This window comes from Chelonia mydas, chromosome 24 (assembly GCF_015237465.2).
Source record: "Chelonia mydas isolate rCheMyd1 chromosome 24, rCheMyd1.pri.v2, whole genome shotgun sequence".
In the NCBI taxonomy this organism is placed as follows: Eukaryota; Metazoa; Chordata; order Testudines; family Cheloniidae; genus Chelonia; species Chelonia mydas.
In genome coordinates this window covers 15445188-15467625 of record NC_051264.2, presented here as the reverse complement: position 1 = coordinate 15467625, position 22438 = coordinate 15445188, and the positions used below count along the sequence as shown (strand labels likewise).

Genomic DNA, 22438 nt, shown 5'->3' with positions numbered 1-22438 from the left:
AGTGGTTCAGGGGCTGCGGAGCATGGTTCAGGGGCTGCGGAGCGTGGTTAAGGGGCTGCGGAGAGTGGTTCAGGGGCTGTGAAGCGTGGTTCAGGGGCCGTGGAGATTGGTTCAGGGGCTGCGGAGCGTGGTTCAGGGGCTGTGGAGAGTGGTTCAGGGGCTGCGGAGCGTGGTTAAGGGGCTGAGGAGAGTGGTGCAGGTGCTGCGGAATGTGGTTCAGGGGCTGTGGAGCGTGGCTCAGGGGCTGTGGAGCGTGGTTCAGGGGCTGTGGAGTGTGGTTCGGGGGCTGCGGAGCGTGGTTAAGGGGCTGAGGAGAGTGGTGCAGGTGCTGCGGAGTGTGGTTCAGGGGATGTGGAGCATGGTTCAGGGGCTGCGGAGTGTGGTTCAGGGGCTGCGGAGCGTGGTTCAGGGGTTGTGGAGCGTGGTTAAGGGGCTGTGGAGAGTGGTTCAGGGGCTGTGGAGCGTGGTTCAGGGGCTGCGGAGAGTGGTTCAGGGGCTGCGGAGTGTGGTTCAGGGGCTGCGGAGCGTGGTTCAGGGGCTGAGGAGAGTGGTTCAGGGGCTGTGGAGAGTAGTTAAGGGGCTGCAGAGCGTGGTTCAGGGGCTGCGGAGCGTGGTTCAGGCACTGCCGAGCGTGGTTCAGGGGTTGTGGAGCGTGGTTAAGGGGCTGCGGAGAGTGGTTCAGGGGATGCGGAGCGTGGTTCAGGGGCTGTGGAGCGTGGGTAAGGAGCGCGGACCGTGGTTCAGGGGCTGCGGAGCGTGGTTCAGGGGCTGCGGAGCGTGGTTCAGGGGCGCGGAGCGTGGTTCAGGGGCTGTGGAGCGTGGTTCAGGGCTGCGGAGCGTGGTTCAGGGCTGCGGAGCGTGGTTCAGGGGCGCGGAGCGTGGTTCAGGGGCTGTGGAGCGTGGTTCAGGGCTGCGGAGCGTGGTTCAGGGCTGCGGAGCGTGGTTCAGGGGCTGCGGAGCATGGTTCAGGGGCTGAGGAGCGTGGTTCAGGGGCTGTGGAGAGTGGTAAAGGGGCTGTGGAGATTGGTTAAGGGGCTGCGGAGAGTGGTTCAGGGGCTGCGGAGCGTGGTTCAGGGGCTGCGGAGCGTGGTTCAGGGGCTGCGGAGAGTGGTAAAGGGGCTGTGGAGATTGGTTAAGGGGCTGCGGAGAGTGGTTCAGGGGCTGCGGAGCGTGGTTCAGGGGCTGCGGAGCGTGGTTCGGGGCTGCGGAGCGTGGTTCAGGGGCTGTGGAGAGTGGTTCAGGGGCTGCGGAGCGTGGTTCAGGGGCTGCGGAGCGTGATTCAGGGGCTGCGGAGCGTGGTTCAGGGGCTGGGGAGAGTGGTTCAGGGGCGCGGAGAGTAGTTCAGGGGCTGCGGAGCGTGGTTCAGGGGCTGTGGAGCGTGGTTCAGGGGCTGTGGAGCGTGGTTCAGGGGCTGTGGAGCGTGGTTCAGGGGCGCGGAGAGTAGTTCAGGGGCTGCGGAGCGTGGTTCAGGGGCTGTGGAGCGTGGTTCAGGGGCTGCGGAGAGTGGTTCAGGGGCTGCGGAGCGTGGTTCAGGGGCTGCGGAGCGTGGTTCAGGGGCGCGGAGTGTGGTTCAGGGGCTGCGGAGCGTGGTTCGGGGGCTGTGGAGCGTGGTTCAGGGGCTGTGGAGAGTGGTTCAGGGGCTGTGGAGCGTGGTTCAGGGGATGTGGAGCGTGGTTCAGGGGCTGGGGAGAGTGGTTCAGGGGCTGCGGAGCGTGGTTAAGGGGCTGCGGAGCGTGGTTCAGGGGTGCGGAGGGTGGTTAAGGGGCTGCAGAGCGTGGTTCAGGGGCTGCGGAGCGTGGTTCAGGGGCTGGGGAGCGTGGTTCAGGGGCGCGGAGAGTAGTTCAGGGGCTGCGGAGCGTGGTTCAGGGGCTGTGGAGCGTGGTTAAGGGGCTGTGGAGCGTGGTTCAGGGGCTGTGGAGAGTGGTTCAGGGGCTGTGGAGCGTGGCTCAGGGGCTGTGGAGCGTGGTTCAGGGGCGCGGAGAGTAGTTCAGGGGCTGCGGAGCGTGGTTCAGGGGCTGCGGAGCGTGGTTCAGGGGCTGCGGAGAGTGGTTCAGGGGCTGCGGAGCGTGGTTAAGGGGCTGCGGAGCGTGGTTCAGGGGCTGCGGAGCGTGGTTCAGGGGCTGGGGAGAGTGGTTTAGGGGCGCGGAGAGTAGTTCAGGGGTTGTGGAGCGTGGTTCAGGGGCTGTGGAGAGTGGTTAAGGGGCTGCGGAGCGTGGTTCGGGGGCTGCGGAGCGTGGTTCAGGGGCTGCGGAGCGTGGTTCAGGGGCGCGGAGCGTGGTTCAGGGGCTGTGGAGCGTGGTTCAGGGCTGCGGAGCGTGGTTCAGGGCTGCGGAGCGTGGTTCAGGGGCGCGGAGCGTGGTTCAGGGGCTGTGGAGCGTGGTTCAGGGCTGCGGAGCGTGGTTCAGGGCTGCGGAGCGTGGTTCAGGGGCTGCGGAGCATGGTTCAGGGGCTGAGGAGCGTGGTTCAGGGGCTGTGGAGAGTGGTAAAGGGGCTGTGGAGATTGGTTAAGGGGCTGCGGAGAGTGGTTCAGGGGCTGCGGAGCGTGGTTCAGGGGCTGCGGAGCGTGGTTCAGGGGCTGCGGAGAGTGGTAAAGGGGCTGTGGAGATTGGTTAAGGGGCTGCGGAGAGTGGTTCAGGGGCTGCGGAGCGTGGTTCAGGGGCTGCGGAGCGTGGTTCGGGGCTGCGGAGCGTGGTTCAGGGGCTGTGGAGAGTGGTTCAGGGGCTGCGGAGCGTGGTTCAGGGGCTGCGGAGCGTGATTCAGGGGCTGCGGAGCGTGGTTCAGGGGCTGGGGAGAGTGGTTCAGGGGCGCGGAGAGTAGTTCAGGGGCTGCGGAGCGTGGTTCAGGGGCTGTGGAGCGTGGTTCAGGGGCTGTGGAGCGTGGTTCAGGGGCTGTGGAGCGTGGTTCAGGGGCGCGGAGAGTAGTTCAGGGGCTGCGGAGCGTGGTTCAGGGGCTGTGGAGCGTGGTTCAGGGGCTGCGGAGAGTGGTTCAGGGGCTGCGGAGCGTGGTTCAGGGGCTGCGGAGCGTGGTTCAGGGGCGCGGAGTGTGGTTCAGGGGCTGCGGAGCGTGGTTCGGGGGCTGTGGAGCGTGGTTCAGGGGCTGTGGAGAGTGGTTCAGGGGCTGTGGAGCGTGGTTCAGGGGATGTGGAGCGTGGTTCAGGGGCTGGGGAGAGTGGTTCAGGGGCTGCGGAGCGTGGTTAAGGGGCTGCGGAGCGTGGTTCAGGGGTGCGGAGGGTGGTTAAGGGGCTGCAGAGCGTGGTTCAGGGGCTGCGGAGCGTGGTTCAGGGGCTGGGGAGTGTGGTTCAGGGGCGCGGAGAGTAGTTCAGGGGCTGCGGAGCGTGGTTCAGGGGCTGTGGAGCGTGGTTAAGGGGCTGAGGAGCGTGGTTCAGGGGCTGTGGAGAGTGGTTCAGGGGCTGTGGAGCGTGGCTCAGGGGCTGTGGAGCGTGGTTCAGGGGCGCGGAGAGTAGTTCAGGGGCTGCGGAGCGTGGTTCAGGGGCTGCGGAGCGTGGTTCAGGGGCTGCGGAGAGTGGTTCAGGGGCTGCGGAGCGTGGTTAAGGGGCTGCGGAGCGTGATTCAGGGGCTGCGGAGCGTGGTTCAGGGGCTGGGGAGAGTGGTTTAGGGGCGCGGAGAGTAGTTCAGGGGCTGTGGAGCGTGGTTCAGGGGCTGTGGAGAGTGGTTAAGGGGCTGCGGAGCGTGGTTCGGGGGCTGCGGAGCGTGGTTCAGGGGCTGCGGAGCGTGGTACAGGGGCTGTGGAGAGTAGTTAATGGGCTGCGGAGCGTGGTTCAGGGGCTGCGGAGTGTGGTTCAGGGACTGTGGAGCGTGGTTAAGGGGCTGAGGAGAGTGGTTCAGGGGATGTGGAGCATGGTTCAGGGGCTGGGGAGAGTGGTTCAGGGGCTGCAGAGCGTGGTTCAGGGGCTGCGGAGCGTGGTTAAGGGGCTGCAGAGCGTGGTTCAGGGGTGCGGAGGGTGGTTAAGGGGCCGCAGAGCGTGGTTCAGGGGCTGCGGAGCGTGGTTCAGGGGCTGTGGAGCGTGGTTAAGGGGCTGCAGAGCGTGGTTCAGGAGTTGTGGAGCGTGGTTCAGGGGCTGTGGAGCGTGGTTCAGGGGCTGTGGAGCGTGGTTCAGGGGCTGCGGAGCGTGGTTCAGGGGTGCGGAGGGTGGTTAAGGGGCTGCAGAGCGTGGTTCAGGGGCTGCGGAGCGTGGTTCAGGGGCTGGGGAGTGTGGTTCAGGGGCGCGGAGAGTAGTTCAGGGGCTGCGGAGCGTGGTTCAGGGGCTGTGGAGCGTGGTTAAGGGGCTGAGGAGCGTGGTTCAGGGGCTGTGGAGAGTGGTTCAGGGGCTGTGGAGCGTGGCTCAGGGGCTGTGGAGCGTGGTTCAGGGGCGCGGAGAGTAGTTCAGGGGCTGCGGAGCGTGGTTCAGGGGCTGCGGAGCGTGGTTCAGGGGCTGCGGAGAGTGGTTCAGGGGCTGCGGAGCGTGGTTAAGGGGCTGCGGAGCGTGATTCAGGGGCTGCGGAGCGTGGTTCAGGGGCTGGGGAGAGTGGTTTAGGGGCGCGGAGAGTAGTTCAGGGGTTGTGGAGCGTGGTTCAGGGGCTGTGGAGAGTGGTTAAGGGGCTGCGGAGCGTGGTTCGGGGGCTGCGGAGCGTGGTTCAGGGGCTGCGGAGCGTGGTTCAGGGGCGCGGAGCGTGGTTCAGGGGCTGTGGAGCGTGGTTCAGGGCTGCGGAGCGTGGTTCAGGGCTGCGGAGCGTGGTTCAGGGGCGCGGAGCGTGGTTCAGGGGCTGTGGAGCGTGGTTCAGGGCTGCGGAGCGTGGTTCAGGGCTGCGGAGCGTGGTTCAGGGGCTGCGGAGCATGGTTCAGGGGCTGAGGAGCGTGGTTCAGGGGCTGTGGAGAGTGGTAAAGGGGCTGTGGAGATTGGTTAAGGGGCTGCGGAGAGTGGTTCAGGGGCTGCGGAGCGTGGTTCAGGGGCTGCGGAGCGTGGTTCAGGGGCTGCGGAGAGTGGTTAAGGGGCTGTGGAGATTGGTTAAGGGGCTGCGGAGCGTGGTTCAGGGGCTGCAGAGCGTGGTTCAGGGGCTGCGGAGCGTGGTTCAGGGGCTGCGGAGCGTGGTTCAGGGGCTGTGGAGAGTGGTTCAGGGGCTGCGGAGCGTGGTTCAGGGGCTGGGGAGAGTGGTTCAGGGGCGCGGAGCGTGATTCAGGGGCTGCGGAGCGTGGTTCAGGGGCTGGGGAGAGTGGTTCAGGGGCGCGGAGAGTAGTTCAGGGGCTGCGGAGCGTGGTTCAGGGGCTGTGGAGCGTGGTTCAGGGGCTGTGGAGCGTGGTTCAGGGGCTGTGGAGCGTGGTTCAGGGGCGCGGAGAGTAGTTCAGGGGCTGCGGAGCGTGGTTCAGGGGCTGTGGAGCGTGGTTCAGGGGCTGCGGAGAGTGGTTCAGGGGCTGCGGAGCGTGGTTCAGGGGCTGCGGAGCGTGGTTCAGGGGCGCGGAGTGTGGTTCAGGGGCTGCGGAGCGTGGTTCGGGGGCTGTGGAGCGTGGTTCAGGGGCTGTGGAGAGTGGTTCAGGGGCTGTGGAGCGTGGTTCAGGGGATGTGGAGCGTGGTTCAGGGGCTGGGGAGAGTGGTTCAGGGGCTGCGGAGCGTGGTTAAGGGGCTGCGGAGCGTGGTTCAGGGGTGCGGAGGGTGGTTAAGGGGCTGCAGAGCGTGGTTCAGGGGCTGCGGAGCGTGGTTCAGGGGCTGGGGAGTGTGGTTCAGGGGCGCGGAGAGTAGTTCAGGGGCTGCGGAGCGTGGTTCAGGGGCTGTGGAGCGTGGTTAAGGGGCTGTGGAGCGTGGTTCAGGGGCTGTGGAGAGTGGTTCAGGGGCTGTGGAGCGTGGCTCAGGGGCTGTGGAGCGTGGTTCAGGGGCGCGGAGAGTAGTTCAGGGGCTGCGGAGCGTGGTTCAGGGGCTGCGGAGCGTGGTTCAGGGGCTGCGGAGAGTGGTTCAGGGGCTGCGGAGCGTGGTTAAGGGGCTGCGGAGCGTGATTCAGGGGCTGCGGAGCGTGGTTCAGGGGCTGGGGAGAGTGGTTTAGGGGCGCGGAGAGTAGTTCAGGGGTTGTGGAGCGTGGTTCAGGGGCTGTGGAGAGTGGTTAAGGGGCTGCGGAGCGTGGTTCGGGGGCTGCGGAGCGTGGTTCAGGGGCTGCGGAGCGTGGTACAGGGGCTGTGGAGAGTAGTTAATGGGCTGCGGAGCGTGGTTCAGGGGCTGCGGAGTGTGGTTCAGGGACTGTGGAGCGTGGTTAAGGGGCTGAGGAGAGTGGTTCAGGGGATGTGGAGCATGGTTCAGGGGCTGGGGAGAGTGGGTAAGGAGTGCGGACCGTGGTTCAGGGGCTGCAGAGCGTGGTTAAGGGGCTGCGGAGCGTGGTTCAGGGGTGCGGAGGGTGGTTAAGGGGCTGCAGAGTGTGGTTCAGGGGCTGTGGAGCGTGGTTCAGGGGCTGTGGAGCGTGGTTAAGGGGCTGCAGAGCGTGGTTCAGGAGTTGTGGAGCGTGGTTCAGGGGCTGTGGAGCGTGGTTCAGGGGCTGTGGAGCGTGGTTCAGGGGCTGCGGAGCGTGGTTCAGGGGTGCGGAGGGTGGTTAAGGGGCTGCGGAGCGTGGTTCAGGGGCTGCGGAGCGTGGTTCAGGGACTGCGGAGCGTGGTTTAGGGGCTGTGGAGAGTGGTTCAGGTGCTGCGGAGCGTGGTTAAGGGGCTGAGGAGAGTGGTGCAGGTGCTTCGGAGTGTGGTTCAGGGGCTGTGGAGTGTGGTTCAGGGGCTGTGGAGCGTGGCTCAGGGGCTGTGGAGCTTGGTTCAGGGGCTGTGGAGTGTGGTTCGGGGGCTGCGGAGCGTGGTTGAGGGGCTGAGGAGAGTGGTGCAGGTGCTGCGGAGTGTGGTTCAGGGGATGTGGAGCATGGTTCAGGGGCTGGGGAGAGTGGTTCAGGGGATGCGGAGCGTGGTTCAGGGGTTGTGGAGCGTGGTTCAGGCGCTGCCGAGCGTGGTTCAGGGGCTGCGGAGCGTGGTTCAGGGGCGCAGAGCGTCGTTCAGGGGCTGCGGAGCGTGGTTCAGGGGTTGTGGAGCGTGGTTCAGGGGCTGCGGAGCGTGGTTCAGGGGCTGCGGAGTGTGGTTCAGGGGCTGCGGAGCGTGGTGCAGGGGCTGAGGAGAGTGGTTCAGGGGCTGTGGAGTGTGGTTCAGGGACTGCGGAGTGTGGTTCAGGGGCTGCGGAGCGTGGTTCCGGGGCTGAGGAGAGTGGTTCAGGGACTGCGGAGTGTGGTTCAGGGGCTGCGGAGCGTGGTTCCGGGGCTGCAGAGCGTGGTTCAGGGGCTGTGGAGCGTGGTTCAGGGGCTGCGGAGTGTGTTTCAGGGGCTGCGGAGCGTGGTTCAGGCGCTGCCGAGCGTGGTTCAGGGGTTGTGGAGCGTGGTTAAGGGGCTGCGGAGAGTGGTTCGGGGGCTGTGGAGCGTGGTTCAGGGGATGCGGAGCGTGGTTCAGGGGCTGTGGAGCGTGGGTAAGGAGCGCGGACCGTGGTTCAGGGGCTGCGGAGCGTGGTTCAGGGGCTGCGGAGCGTGGTTCAGGGGCGCGGAGCGTGGTTCAGGGCTGCGGAGCGTGGTTCAGGGGCTGCGGAGCGTGGTTAAGGGGCTGCGGAGCGTGGTTAAGGGGCTGCGGAGAGTGGTTCAGGGGCTGCGGAGTGTGGTTCAGGGGCTGCGGAGCGTGGTAAAGGGGCTGCGGAGCGTGGTTCAGGGGCTGCGGAGCATGGTTCAGGGGCTGAGGAGCGTGGTTCAGGGGCTGCGGAGCGTGGTTAAGGGGCTGCGGAGAGTGGTTCAGGGGCTGCGGAGTGTGGTTCAGGGGCTGCGGAGCGTGGTAAAGGGGCTGCGGAGCGTGGTTCAGGGGCTGCGGAGCGTGGTTCAGGGGCTGCGGAGAGTGGTTCAGGGGCGCGGAGCGTGGTTCAGGGGCTGCGGAGCGTGGTTCAGGGGCTGCGGAGCGTGGTTCAGGGGCTGTGGAGAGTGGTTCAGGGGTTGCGGAGCGTGGTTCAGGGGCTGCGGAGCATGGTTAAGGGGCTGTGGAGAGTGGTTCAGGCGTTGCAGAGCGTGGTTCAGGGGCTGCGGAGCATGGTTCAGGGGCTGCGGAGCGTGGTTCAGGGGATGCGGAGAGTGGTTCAGGGGCTGCGGAGCGTGGTTCAGGGGCTGCGGAGCGTGGTTCAGGGGCTCTGGAGAGTGGTTCAGGGGCTGTGGAGCGTGGTTCAGGGGCTGCGGAGCGTGCTTCAGGGGCGCGGAGCCTGGTTAAGGGGCTGTGGAGCATGGTTCAGGGGCTGCGGAGCGTGGTTCAGGGGCTGCAGATTGTGGTTCAGGGGCTGCGGAGCGTGGTTCAGGGGCTGTGGAGCATGGTTCGGGGGCTGTGGAGCGTGGTTCAGGGGCTGCAGAGTGTGGTTCAGGGGCTGCGGAGCGTGGTTCAGGGGCTGCAGAGTGTGGTTCAGGGACTGCGGAGTGTGGTTCAGGGGCTGTGGAGCGTGGTTCAGGGGCTGTGGAGCGTGGTTCAGGGGCTGCAGAGTGTGGTTCAGGGACTGCGGAGTGTGGTTCAGGGTCTGTGGAGCGTGGTTCAGGGGCTGTGGAGCGTGGTTCAGGGGCTGTGGAGCGTGGTTAAGGGGCGCGGAGCGTGGTTCAGCGGCTGAGGAGCGTGGTTCAGGGGTTGTGGAGCGTGGTTCAGGGGCTGTGGAGAGTGGTTCAGGGGCTGCGGAGCGTGGTTCAGGGGATGTGGAGCGTGGTTCAGGGGCTGCGGAGCGTGGTTCAGGGGTTGCGGAGCGTGGTTCAGGGGCTGCGGAGCGTGGTTCAGGGGCTGCGGAGCGTGGTTCAGGGGCTGTGGAGCATTGTTCAGGGGCTGCGGAGCGTGGTTCAGGGGCTGTGGAGTGTGGTTCAGGGGCTGCGGAGCGTGGTTCAGGGGCTGCGGAGCGTGGTTCAGGGGGTTACATTTCTTACGGCTGCTCAGTGCCGCTGTTCCTGGAGTTCCTGTGTCAGCACGAGGAGGGAAGGAAGCTCCCGATTCCGCAGGCCTGGGTGTTTTTCATAAAGAGCCCACAGGCTCCGTTCGGTGGCAAAGGTGCTCAGCCGGGTTTACTGTCAGCAAAGCACAGACTAGTGCCCTGTCCAGTGGGTCACAGGGACACGAACACATGTGTGCCCATCACAAGGTAAAGGCTGAGACAGGGCACCAGGACACTGTCCTCTCAGGCAGTTGAAAGATGCCCCTCCAGGACTTCTCCTTTTCTATATTGATACAATCGAGTTACGTATCACACTCCAGATGTTGTTAATTACCACCCTTCTCCTGGTACCAGCTAGTTCAAACAAAACCTCCTCACCCACTGTCCCGTCATCTAATCCTTATCTTACGAGGGGCCGATGCGTTCTTGTACCCAGGGCCGTCCTTCGGATTTATGGGGCCCGACGCAGGATTAGTAAACTGCTGCCCCTGTGCCCGACTTGCTCTTAGCAACACAAACATAACACTCAGTATTGGAAACTTGCCACGCGCACTTTATTAAACATTGTGCCGCCTTCACCCCTAACCCTGCTCTTCCCTCTCACCTGTGCCCCCAACCCAGCCCTGCGCTGCCAGCCTGCCCCGCCACAGCGCCCCCCCTACCCAGTACCCCCACCCCCTTATGCCCAGCATCCCCTGTGACGTTGCAAATCTCGATGATTTTATGAAATGAGTGTGAATATAATGTAACTGGAATATGCTTCATGCAAAAGGTCTCGATGTGCTGCTTTTCTGCTCCAGATACATCCCCTTCCTCCCATTGTCTGAGAGTCAGTTTCCTCCTGTTGGCCCTGGACTATTGTGATGGGGCAGGAAAAGCAAACGCCACCGTTAACTTTCCCTCCTCCCCAGCCTGGTGGTGTGTGTCCCGCTCCCTCCTCCCAGCCCGGGTCTGCTGCTGATCCCTGCTGGGGAAGGGAGGAGAGGAAAGGGTCCAAAGGGGATCCTCGGCGTCTGGGCTTAAACTTCAGAGCAGAGGGAGGTGGAGTGGAAAGGAGACTAGCAGAGAGATTGCAGGGAGTTGCCGGTGGGGCAGGGCACGTGGGCAGAAGAGGGGCAGGTACAGTGGGGGGCTGCTCGGAACAGCTGCTCCCCCAGGGCCACCACCCTGCTCCCCAGAAGGCCCAAGTGCATTCGCTGCTCACCCACTGAGCCAGACAAAGAATCCCCCCCCCCGCCCCTCCCCACCTCACTCTTTTCCCTTCCCAGCCCAGCTCCCCCCAGCCCAGTTCCTCCTCCATTTGCCACTCCCCGAAGTCCTGTGCCCAGCTCTACCCCCCGCCCCCAAGCTCGGCTCACCCCCTACTCTGCCCAGCCTCCAGGTGTCCCCCCACTCTGTTCCCAGCCTTGCCTGCCCCCTTTCCCCTTCCCCTGCCCCTGGCCCAGCTCCCCCCAGTCATCCCCAGCTCAGTTCCACCTCTGCCTCCCCCCACTCCTTGAAGTCCCGTTCCCAGCTCTACCCCTCAGCTCAGCTCCCCCCACTCTCTTCCCAGCCTCCAGGTAGCCCCCTGGTTCTGCTCCCAGCCTTGCCTGGCTCCCCCTGCTCACTCACATGCAAATTTTGCTCCTGGCCACGTGGTGCCCTGTCCCAGCCACAGCCCTCAGGCTGGCTGAGGAGTGAGTGGGTGGAGGGGAGGGGAGAAACCCACTGGCCCAATGTTGGGGGGTGGCCAGAGAGGAGCCCGCGCCACAGCCAGGGAGGGTGGTGCCCCAAATTTTGGGGTGCCCTACACAGCGCATATGCTGTGTGTGCCTAAGGATGGCCCTGCCTCTGAGTATGTCCAGTGATTTGCTGTCACTTTGTGGGGGTGGAGTGGGGGTTGTCACAACTGAAATATTTTCAAAGTGGGCCCACCCAAAAAGAGTTGGAGACGCCCCCTGCTCTAGAATGGGTTTACTGCCCTTTAGGACCGTAACATTTTCCATCTGGTTCCCTAGGCCGGAGTGTCTCAGCTCACTATGGCCCCGGAATCCCCCCTCCTATCTAGTCTCGGATTCAGAGAAGAGGCCCTGAATTTAAACACCTGACAGACCCTAGCAAATGTTGGGGAAGTTATTGTACCTTTGAGCTCCGCTCTAGCTCAACTCCCAGATCTGGGCTGGAGCAGAAAACCCTGAGGTAGGTTCTCCAGCCTGGGCTGGGCACAGAGCTAGCCATAAAGCTTTTGATAGAAAAAAGCTTTTTCTGTTGGAAAAGGCCGTTTAGTCAAAATCAAAATGTTTGGTGGGGACATGTTGGTTTTGACAGGGGAAAGTCTAAATGGATTATTTTGATCTTATTCCAGGGGCTATTCCTGGCCTGCTGGCTGAGTCCCTGTCTGTGCCTCAGTTTCCCTCATGTATGGTCGGGGTATTGATACTGAGGCGCTTGGAGATCTACAGATGAAAAACACCAGCTAGAGGGGAAGGATGGCCCAGTGATTGTTGGGCACTTGTCTGTGACTTGGGAAACTCAGGCAATTCTCTACTACAGTACAGACTTCTTGTATGGGTTGGGGCAAGTCACTTTAGGCACCTAGCTTCCCTTGAAATCAGTGACGTTGCCTGAGTCTGCAGAGAGCCTGAGCCAATTGCTCTGAAATCAATGGAAGTTAAGTGCTTTGAATTTCTGGGCTTCAGTTTCTCCATCTGTAGAATGGGGGTAATAGCCCTGCCCTATCCCCAGACGTGGTGGGAGGATAAAGACATTAATGAAGCCTGACGCGCTTTGAGCTCTACTAATGAAAAGCACTGCGTAAGAGCTAGATATCATTTATTGTTCCTGCTTTAATGGAGCTGGGCTACGTCAAGCGAGATGGGATCTGATCCCCACGGCCTTATTTTTACAAGAAATGGTAACTTGCAGCTTGGTCTGGAGTCATCTGAGCAGCTGATTCTCCTCCGGCTATGACAGCATGCAGATGGTCTTCAGGATGGTTTTGTTATACTCCTTGGAGGCTGGCTTGAACTCGCTCACCAGAGCCTTGAGCTCCTGAATCTTGTCTTCCAGTTGGTCTCTCTCTATGGCACCCAGGATCGCGCTGAGAATCAGGTCGACACCCACGCCCAGTAACATGCCAGCCACGGCGCCGATCACAGAGGCACCAACCTTGGCCAAGATCATGGTCGTTTGGCTCAGGACTCTGGTCACCACCTGCGATAACGCCAGCTTGATGAAGATCCCCATGGCCACTGTCCCAGTGAGCCCACTCACCACCGTGGCCACAGAGCGCAGAATCTGCATCTTCTTGGCATCTGGCTCCTGGAAATCGTGAAGCTTTCGGTAGAGATCTGGCTCCAGGTTGCTCTTCAACCTTGCGTCGATGGCCTGCAGAATGTCTTGGATGGACCTGATGGCTGAGAGGAGCAAGTCGCAGTTGTCCCGGATGGTGCCCTTCATGTTCATCTTAATGGGGTGCAACTTGCAATGACAGTGTTCGTTTAAGGCTCCAATCAGCTCGTTGGTGGTATCAAAATTGAGCTCTATGCAGTTGATCAGCTCCTGGTGTAACCGCACCACCGTCTCCCGCCGCTCTGGGTTGCTAGGGTACAGGATATCGCTCCAGGACATTCTTGAGAGAGCTGCCAGGACAGGAAGAAGACGGAGGCGTTAGCCAGCACTCCCCACTGCGCCCCCACCCCTCCAATCACAGACTTAACTAATGCAGAGACTCAGCTGCCATTAAAACAAAAAAGTCTCCAGGGCTCCAATCCCCAAAGGTCTTTAGGTGCCTAATTCCCTGTCAACCCGTGGGAGTTCTGCACCTAAACACCTTGGAGGTTCTAGGGCAGAAGGACTTGGCCAGTGGGCCCCCGCCCCCCAAAGCTCCCCACCTTACCAAATCACGTGGCCTTAGGAGGAAAGTGCAGCGAGGAGCCAGCCAGAGCCTCGGCTGGGAGAGGGAGAATCTGCCCAAGTAAGTTCGGGACTCTCAGCCCCACTCCCCAGCAGACCCTAAATTGCCAGAGATCCCCCTCACCCCAGCAGTGTCCCAGCTACTGCCCCAGACACCCTCAATTCTCCTCCTACATGTTACCTCCCCACATTCCCCAGACCTCTGTCCCAGCCCCCCGCCACCCCCAACACCTTCCAGCACCCCGAGTCCATCCACCCCAGAAGCACGGCAGCATGCCCCATCTACCCGGCCACCCCCTGCCCCAGCCATGGAGTTGCCCAGTACTCGGCATTGCATGACTTGCTCCCTCCCCTCTGCCGCCCGGGGGACCCTGCCGTGGGTCAGAAGCTGCAGTTTCTGGCTGTCTGCAAATTAGCCCATGAAGTAATTTGCACAAAATGCCAGGCCTGGAGCTGTGCGCAGCTGGGCAGCTTCAAGAGGCACCTGGGAATAGTTTCATTTTTCACCTCCTCCCCAGAGCTGGGTGCAGTCTCCAGTCAGGGTCTCCCGGCTATCCGGAGGGGATCCCACCTCCCGGCTCCTACTCGCTATTCACCAGTTTCCCCAGCCCAGGGTGGCTCTTGCCTGCCTAGCCACAGCGTTCCCTGGGGGGCTCACGGGAGGCTGGAACCACCAGGACACCTGGGTCCTTCCTAGAATTGCAGCTCACCAGGGTCCCCCCTTGGAAAGCAGAACTCCCCGCCCCATCGGTTACAGTCGGGACACCCCCCCCCCCCAGCCTGTGGGGGACTGATATTCTTTATCCCTAGACGTGGCACCTTGCCAGGGGCTGCATGAAACCCCCATTGTTAGAAGGGGCTCAGTTCACCTAGCGATCCGGGGGGCTCTCAGGGCACTACCCCTGCTCCCATGCGTGTCTCCTCTGCCCTGTCCGGTGGGGCGAGTTACCTGCTCGCTGGGTGCCTGGGAAGCTGACGAGCCGTTCACCTGGGCAGATCAACTCAGCTCCGCGGGCAGCAGCCTGGGCTCTCCAGAGAGGATCCCTTTGCTGTGATGCTGCAGCTCCCCGGCCGCTCTGTGCACAGCAGAGCAGGGACTCTCACCTTTATAGGAGAGCTGATCCTTGCTTTCACTTTCCCAGTCCTCCTCCCCACATTCCCGGAGCCCAGCTATGGTCAGGAGCACGCTGCCAGCAGACGTCACATTGTCCTTAAAGGGGCTGCTACTGGGGCTCAGCTGGTTGCTTAGTGCCTTCTGACTTCCAGTTCCCCATGTGGTTTCCAGGAAGCCGAGTCTGGCTGGTTTCCAAGTCCTGGTTTTCTTCTCAGTCACCAGGGGCGGAAAGATCCAGGATTTAATCAATCCATGAGCCAGCGAGCCCCAGGCAGTCCCTGGCTGCAAGCGCCTGCAGCCGGCCTTGTCCGGGGGAATTGCTTCCACCAGTGCACTCGGAGTCCATCCATCCTCCCTGGAGGGAGGCCCCAGGCTTCTCCCATCGCAGAACTGGACAGTGCAGGGAGAGAGGTGAAAGGGGGCAGACTCAGAGTCAGGACTCCTGGGTTCCATCATCCGCTCGGGAAGGGGAGTGGGGTCAAGTGCTTAGAGCAGGGAGGCTGGGAGTCAGGACTTCCCAGGTCACTGCATGACTGTAGGGAAGTCACCTTCACCTCTCTCTGACTCCCTGCAGCCCTGATTTGGGAGCCGAGCTAGAGCTCCCTTAACTCCACCCCTTTGTAGATTTCAGGCCTGTGACAGGTTCCTGGGGGTGCAAACTGCCCTACGGGGCCACTGAGCCCTTCGAATGCACCAGCCTGGGCTGCCTCTCACCCTGGGATGCTGATGCCAAACTACAACCCCCTGACAGGGGCTGCACTTGCAGAGCATCCACAGGCCCTGGGGACACACCCGGCTGGGTTCCATGAATGGTCTCCCAGCCACTCGTGAACCAACAACAGGGAGGCTCCAGCCAATTCCCCCCAGCTCCAGCCCTACACCCCAGAACTGTACCATCTTACACTGCTCAAGGCCCCCTTGGGTAGTGCTGGCTCCTTAAGTAGTTCACCACTACCTCAGGGTGGACTGGGCACATACCAACCTTTGTTAATTGAGCTGAGATTTCCCAAGCACTTAAATCAAAACACACGGATTTAGGTAAAATACAAAACGGATTTATTAACTACAGAAAGATCGATTTTAAATGATGATAAGTGGTAGGTAAAAGGTCAGAGGGTGTTACCTTAAAAAAATAAAAGGTAAACACCCATTCGAAATCCTAAACTTTTAATCTAAGTAAGAGGTAAATCAAGGACTGTCTCACCCTGGCAGATGGTCCAAGCAGGTGACAGTTCCTCAGTACACAGACTGGGACTCACTTCCAGCCTGGGACCAATCTCCCTAGTTCCAAGTCTTTGTCTTACCCAGACAATCTTCCCTGTGTTGAGATTGGGGGGTGGGGGGCAAGTGATGATGTCATTCTCCCTCTTTTATACCTTCTCCAAGATGCTAGAAAGAGCCTTGCTGTGATATGGAGGTCAGGGAATCCCCATTGGTCAAGCAGTTTCCATTGCCTACTTGCCTCTTTCAAGGAGTCTCTTGGATAGTGGGTTGGGTGTTGATGAGCCCTTAATGACCATCTACCTATTGACAGCTACTCCTTCTCTTGCCACTAAAAGGCTGGTTGTGGGTGTTCCCAACCTCACAATGTATGTCAGTAACACACACATAGCAATACTTCATAGCTCCTGTCATGGAGTCCCTGGGCGACGCTCTGGAACTGCTCCCCATGAAGCCAGGCAGGACTCTGGGGCAGTCGCCTTTCTGTGAGCAGCCTGTCTGCAGGACACACAGCTCACACGGCTTCCACCTTCCTGGGTCTGACCTCGGAGCATTCAGCATCCTCTGCCCCTCCCTGCGCTTCCCACAGCGAGTCCGCCCAGGCGGGGCTCCTGGGGAAGCCAGAGGGTCCTGCACCCCAACTTCGCAGACAGACGTGACTCTCAGCCAGCCAGTAAAACAGAGGTTTATTAGACGACAGGAACATGGTCTAACACAGAGCTTGCAGGTTCAGAGAACGGGACCCCTCAGCTGGGTCCATTTTGGGGGCCAGGGAGCCAGACAACCACGTCTGGGGCTCTGCAACGATCATACACCCTTATCCCACCACCTAGATACTTAAGAACTGCATAGGGGAAACTGAGGCACCCCCACACTATTCAGAGGGAACATTAAGAACAGTCCCACTTTGTTACAGCTCCCCATACAATGCTAGCACATACAACCCAACAGGATATTAATGTTCAACAGATCAAGACTTTTACAATGATACCTCACAAGGCAGACTTTGTACCCAACATACCTGGAGTGAGGCAGCGTGGCCTCCCTCCAGACTGGAGAGTGAGGGACAACTACATTCCCCCTGGTGGGCAGAGCTAAATGTGCCCCACCTTCCTCAGTCCAGGGGCGGGACAGGAAATATTAAAGGAGAACCCGGGAGCTTGGTGCTGAAGCTATGAGGGTTTTGGGCTGGGACCTGGTAGAGTAGGGTGGGCCTGGGTTCCTCTACCCCTCTGCCACTGACCTCACCCCTGCGGTGATGGCTGAAACCCCACCTTTTGGCCCAAAGGCCCGTGCTGTGTTGTTGGCTTACACCAGCCAGATGGCTGTGGACTCAAGACTGTTTGTGGCTGTGTCCTGCCCCGAGTGCCAGAGTTTCCCCATAGACTACTGATTACTGTCTGCCTGCAGTGAGGCGGAGCGGCCTCCCTCCCCACACAAGAGTGAGGAACCACTACAATATCAGAATGATATGACAGTGGTGATTGTGGGGGTCCCACGGTGCTACTTTGTGGTACAGAGTGTCACAAAGCCCATATCTGAGGGTTGAAGCTAGAGGAGAGTTTTTGAGAGATGCCCAATCTCAATGGAAAAACTCAGAGGGATGGAGACTCTGCCCCATTGCTGGGGTACTCATTCCCAGGGTTAATTCCCCTCTCGGGAGAAAATCTGCCCCTTATTTCCAGTCTGAATTTGTCTGACTTCATCCCCCAGCCGTGGGCTCGGGCTCTGCCCTTGTCTGCTAGGTCAAACAGCCTCTGCTCGCTCCCCAAAACCTCCTCCCCACAGACATAGTGATCGTCAGGAATCTCGTCCCGTCTGCACCTTCTCTGGGAGAAACTCAGTAGATCGGGCTCCTTCAGCCTCCGGCTCTCAGGCAGGATTTCGAGCCCCCATCGCTCTTCTCTGAGCCCTCCCAGTTTCCCGATGTCCTGTTTGCCATTTGCCCCCCCCTCCCCCGATCTCCCTTTCTCGGGGTGGCACTTGCCTGGAGCAGGGGGATGTGAGGAATAGGCATATCCCAAGGTAAGGAAGATGCTAATTCCCCAACCAGGGGTGTTGGCCACTGTCCAGAATAACCAGGGTGGCAATAAAGGCCCCTCACCCTCCTCTCCTGCCCTGCAGGCCGGCCTTTGCTAGGAACAAGGGGCTGGGGACAACCCTCCTCCCCTGACCTTCCCCCTCTGCCGCTGAGGACGCCCCGAGGGTAGCCCCAGGAGCGCAACCGCCAGCCACTGCAAAGCACATTGGCCAAACGGGGGGGAGCACGGTGCTGTCCCTTGGCCGCACGACCCACTGGTGGGGCTACTGGTGGAGACAAGGGCTGGCTTTTTGAAGGGATTCAGGGGCCTAAAGAGGCGCGCGCGGGGGGGGGGTGTGTGTGTGTGATGGGATTGTTCATAAGCACCTAACTCCTCACTGCAGAAACCCAGTTCCTGATTGCCGGGGGGGCCACTGACCCCGGGGACCCCCACTCCAGCTGCCTCCTGCTCTGGGGGGGAGCGGGGAGCGGGATCTCCCGGCTAGCAGGAGGCTGCTGGAAGATGGAAAGGCTGAGGACCGCTAAGGCAGCCAATCGCGGGATGGGGGTGTTGGGTTGGGGGGGGTGCTGGGTTGTTGGGGGGGGCTCCTGGCTTCCAGTTCCCCACGTGGTTTCCAGGAAACCGCGTCTGGCTGGTTTCCAAGTCCTGGTTTCGCCTCAGTCACAGGGGTGGGGGTGGGGGTGGGGGGGCTCCAGGAGCTAAATCAGGTCTGGAGCCAGCGAGCCCCGGCTGCTTGGGCCAACTTTCACTTTCCGGCCGAGCGGGAGCTTTATAAGGAGAGCCGGAGAGCGGGGCGCCGTCCGCTCCTCCGCCTGCCGGGCCAGCAGACGCGCCGCGCCGCTACAGGTGAGAGCCCCCGGCCCCTTTCTGGGGTCCCCCGGCTCGGAGCCGGCTGCGGAGGGCCGGCACCCTCCCCCCCCCGGCTCGGAGCCGGCTGCGGAGGGCCGGCACCCCCCCCAACACCCCCTCCCCCGGCTCGGAGCCGGCTGCGGAGGGCCGGCACCCCCCCCCCCCAGCACCCCCTCCCCCGGCTCGGAGCCCCCCCCCCTCCCCCGGCTCGGAGCCGGCTGCGGAGGGCCGGCGCCCACCGCCCCCCCAATCACCCCCTTCCCCACCTCGGAGCCGGCTGCGGAGGGCCGGCGCTCGCCCCCCCCCCCAACGCCCCCTCTCCCGGCTCGGAGCCGGCTGCGGAGGGCCGGCGCCCACCCCCCCCCAATCACCCCCGCCCCAGGCTCGGAGCCGGCTGCGGGGGGCCGGCGCCCGCCCCCGCCCCAGGCTCGGAGCCGGCTGCGGGGGGCCGGCGCCCGCCCCAGGCTCGGAGCCGGCTGCGGGGGGCCGGCGCCCGCCCCCGCCCCAGGCTCGGAGCCGGCTGCGGGGGGCCGGCGCCCGCCCCCGCCCCAGGCTCGGAGCCGGCTGCGGGGGGCCGGCGCCCGCCCCCGCCCCAGGCTCGGAGCCGGCTGCGGGGGGCCGGCGCCCGCCCCCGCCCCAGGCTCGGAGCCGGCTGCGGGGGGCCGGCGCCCGCCCCCGCCCCAGGCTCGGAGCCGGCTGCGGGGGGCCGGCGCCCGCCCCCGCCCCAGGCTCGGAGCCGGCTGCGGGGGGCCGGCGCCCCCCCTCTCCCGGCTCGGAGCCGGCTGCGGAGGGCCGGCGCCCCCCCCCCTCTCTCTCCCGGCTCGGAGCCGGCTGCGAAGGGCCGGCGCCCCCCCCCCTCTCTCTCCCGGCTCGGAGCCGGCTGCGGAGGGCCGGCGCCTCCCCCCCTCCGCCCCCTCCCCCCCTCCGCCCCCCTCCCCCTGGGTGCAGTGCAGGCCCTTGCGGGTATGTCTGCACTGCAATTAAACACCCGCGGCTGGCCTGCCAGGCTGCAAACTCGCCGTGTAGACGTTCAGGCTTGGACTGGAGCCCAAGTGCGGGGACTGTGCCTGGGGGGACGGTCCCAGGGCCCGGGCTCCAGCCTGAGCCCAGATGTCTACACGGCAATTTTTAGCCCCCCAGCCTGAGTCAGACCAGACGCGGGCCCTTCCACGGGGCTTTTATTCCAGTATCGACGTACCAGAGACTCCCCTGTCGTTTCCACACGCCCTCTCCCCGGGCTTCACCCCAATGGCGCGGCCTCCGGTTCGCAGCCTCGCTCTCTGGGGGCCCACGGCAGCCGCAAAGTGGGTAACTCACTGACAGGCTTTGCACACCCCCCTCTAGCCCAGCAGTGCCCCTGTACCTCACCATCACTGCCGCTGGCCTCTGCCGGGTGGGGCAGTCACCCTGGGAAGGAGGGACAGCCAGGTTTCTTTAATTGAATGCAGTCTTTGATTTTTGTTTCTTTTTTTAAATAAATGTAGTCCAGAGAGACCCAGGCATGAGATTCCCAATTCTTAGTCAAGAGCGAGAGACAGGCCCTGCCCCGGCTGAGATCAGGGCCCCGTCGTGCCAGGTGCTGCCCAGACACAGAGAGAGAGACAGGCCCTGCCCCGGCTGAGATCAGGGCCCCGTCGTGCCAGGTGCTGCCCAGACCCGGAGAGAGACAGGCCCTGCCCCGGCTGAGATCAGGGCCCTGTTGTGCCAGGCGCTGCCCAGACACAGAGAGAGAGACAGGCCCTGCCCCAGCTGAGATCAGGGCCCCCTCGTGCCGGCTGCTGCCCAGACACAGCGAGAGACAGGCCCTGCTCTGAATGGGTCGCAGTCCAGACAAGATAGACAAAGGCCGGGCGGGTCAGCAGAGAAAGGAGGGGGTTTCCCCAATGTCCATGTGTTAGAACTGGCAAGAGAACCCGTCCGCTCTGACTCCCGGCCCAGTGCCGTACCCACTGGACTCCTGGTATAGTGGGGCCTGCTCCAGCTCCTTCCCTGGCTCTGGGCAGCCCCTTGCTGCCTGAGGTTAAGGAAAAAACATGAGAGCGGCTGAAAAGCAGGAGATTTTAAGAAAGAATCCAGGTGGGGCTGGGCCTAGTGGTTCTTGGTGTCTGGGCTTCCTGGGGCTGCCCTGCCCTGTGGTTTTCCACACCGGGGCTGGGGCCACAAGCTGGGGTAACTGGGAGTTCCCCATCCCCCTGGGACTCCGGGCACTGGGGACAGAAGACAGAACTGTCACAACAAAGATACAAGAGGCTCCCCCCATCACCAAACTCAGCCTGCGCAGCTGTCAGCTTAAAGGGATTTTGGCTCCTCCTTTCTGGTGATTCCAAAGGGAGTTAGGAGCTGAAGTACCTCTGAAGGTCAGGACCCTTCTTTCCTTGGCAAAGATGACACTGCTGGGTGCTTTGGGAATCGGCCCCCAGCGTTTTCGAGTGGCGGAAAACATCTCGCTGTGGCAAGTTTGTGGTGCTTTGTTCTTTCCTCCCTTGCGCTGAAACTTGCTCAAAACATGCCTGAGCTGGAGATCCATAAACCACTGGCTTTCTTGTGAGGTCTTGGGCCTTCCTGGCTTTGTCTGGGCGCTTTCAGTGCATTGAAATCAGGAAGAGCAGTTGGACGACATTTTATTTTGCGCAACTAGGACTGTCGGACTGGCCAGACTGGCTCAGCCCAGAGGCCCTTTGACTGTGTCCTGTCTCTGATAGTGATGGTAGCAGATGCTTCAGAGAACCCCACAGTAGCAGGTTAGAGAGATTCTGACAGCAGGGACAGTTCCTGCCTGACAGCCGTTAGAGGTGGGGTCATGCCCTGGAGCATCAGACTGTTCAATCTTATCAAACTTAACAAAAAAAATTTATTTTCTAATGTCATTCTGGCTCTCCTCATTAGCCATATCAATGTCAGATCCCTTTCTGGGTCTTGCTGGGATCTTGGCATCAGCGAGATCATGAGGCAGTGAGTTCTACAGGCAAATCCCAGGGTTGTTGTGAAACAGCATTCCCTCTACTCCATTTCACAGGGGCTCCCTATCGGTTCCATCACACATCCCCTTGTCCTTGCTCTGGGGATCCTGGAGGGGAAACTCTTTCACTCCCTCACCCGCGCTCTCTGCTTTGTTTCCCAGCCCCGCGATGCTCTCCCTGTTCTCCGGCACAGAGAGTGAAAGGGAGAGGCTCGTGCGCGCCAGCCAGTCGCTGCTCGACTCCCTGCAAGGATGCATCTCGGCCACCCACGTGCTGCTCCGCATCCTCACCCAGCACCTTGACACCAGCGTGTCCCTGGAACCGGTGGGGGGCGACGTTGGCGTGGGGGAGAACCTGGAGCACCTGCTGCGGGCGGCGCAGGAGATGCATGCCACAGCGGAGCAGACGGACAGACACGTGCAGAAGAACACCAGCCGGGACCTGTACGCCCGCATGGCCTCCCCCCACACCTCGCTGCAGGAGAAGGGGGCCATTGTCCGGGACTTCCACCAGGCCACCCTGGGGATCTTCGGCAGCGTGGGTGGCCCCGTGGTGGCCGTGCTGCTGCGGAACGCCGGCCTCCCCGAGCGGCTGGAGGCGGCTCTGCGGGAGGCGGAGGCCTCCCCGGTGCTGCGCCTGCCGATGGACGCCCTGCGCCAGAGCAGTGAGGAGATCGCCAGGGCCGTGTCTGCTTGTGTCGCCCCTGGGGGCCCAGCTGGGGAAACGACTGCAGGGCCCCCCGAGAATGGCCCCTTCTCCGGGACTGGCGTGATGCAGAGCCTGGGCGACTACCTGCCCGATGCCCTCACGGGGCGCCGTGCTAGGAACGCCCTGGCAGCAGCCGCCGGGCACCTGGAGGAGGCGCTCCGGGCTCTGGCACCGGCCTGTAAGTCTTTCCAGTTGGCGGCTGCCGCAGCTGAGGTCTACATGGCCCTGATCACGGAGCAGCAGCCGGGAACGGGAGAGGGCCCCGGCCAGAATCCTCCCGGCATCGCCCATGGAGCTGAGCAGGCAAAGCCATGACAGCGCCCCCCTCGGCGTGGCACACGCACCGGCAGGCTCTGCCCTGGGCTCTGCGCTGGTTAACGAGCCCGGCACAGCCCAGCATGTGGGGCTGGCAGCCGGGAACCACAGCAAATAAAGGGAACTGAGCAAAACCGCGGGCCCGAGTCTTAGTGGTTTGTCCCAGCTGTCGTGCTGGCCCACCCGCCTTCGAACCAGACTCCCCTCCCGGCCCCTGGTGTAAATCAGGAGTGACTCGGGGGTGGGGGCGATTCCCCTCTCTGATGTAAATCAGGAGTAACTCCATGGGTGTCAAGGGGCTGATTCCCCCTCCCCCTGGTGTAAAGCAGGAATAACTCCCTTGGACTCAATGGGGCTGATTCCACCTCACTCACCCTGGTTTTAATCTGGTGTA

At 62.5% G+C, this 22438-nt stretch overlaps 2 protein-coding genes across 3 annotated transcripts; one reads left to right on the top strand and one right to left on the bottom strand.

Moving 5' to 3' along the window:
* Window positions 1-11735: 11735 nt before the first annotated feature.
* LOC102941683 (single-pass membrane and coiled-coil domain-containing protein 3) lies at window positions 11736-14420 on the bottom strand. The gene is made up of 2 exons (XM_027819131.2): window positions 13940-14420; window positions 11736-12561 (listed from the first exon to the last, which is right to left on the bottom strand). Exons 1-2 carry the CDS (start codon window positions 14403-14405, stop codon window positions 11885-11887), a joined length of 1143 nt encoding a protein of 380 aa, XP_027674932.2. The 5' UTR covers window positions 14406-14420; the 3' UTR covers window positions 11736-11884.
* Window positions 14421-17891: 3471 nt separating this feature from the next.
* Window positions 17892-22178, top strand: LOC119564169. 2 transcript variants are annotated; one of them, XM_037883106.2, is made up of 2 exons: window positions 17892-18058; window positions 21183-22178. In XM_037883106.2, the coding sequence occupies exon 2, from the start codon at window positions 21190-21192 to the stop codon at window positions 22042-22044; it is 855 nt and encodes a 284-aa protein (XP_037739034.1). In that variant the 5' UTR covers window positions 17892-18058; window positions 21183-21189; the 3' UTR covers window positions 22045-22178. The 2 variants fall into 2 exon arrangements, with proteins under 2 accessions (XP_037739034.1, XP_037739033.1); XM_037883105.2 differs by lacking the exon at window positions 17892-18058 and adding an exon at window positions 19102-19365.
* The last annotated feature ends 260 nt before the right edge of the window (window positions 22179-22438 follow it).

Bases quoted from the DNA above. Each gene is read 5' to 3' on its own strand.
- LOC102941683 (XM_027819131.2), bottom strand. From the start codon at position 14,405: ATGATGGAACCCAGGAGTCCTGACTCTGAGTCTGCCCCCTTTCACCTC. The intron at 12,562-13,939 runs GTGAGAGTCCCT...CTGTCCTGGCAG, and splicing joins GGATCAGCTCTCCTATAAAG to CTCTCTCAAGAATGTCCTGG.
- LOC119564169 (XM_037883105.2), top strand. From the start codon at position 19,172: ATGTCTACACGGCAATTTTTAGCCCCCCAGCCTGAGTCAGACCAGACG. The intron at 19,366-21,182 runs GTGGGTAACTCA...TTTGTTTCCCAG, and splicing joins GGGCCCACGGCAGCCGCAAA to CCCCGCGATGCTCTCCCTGT.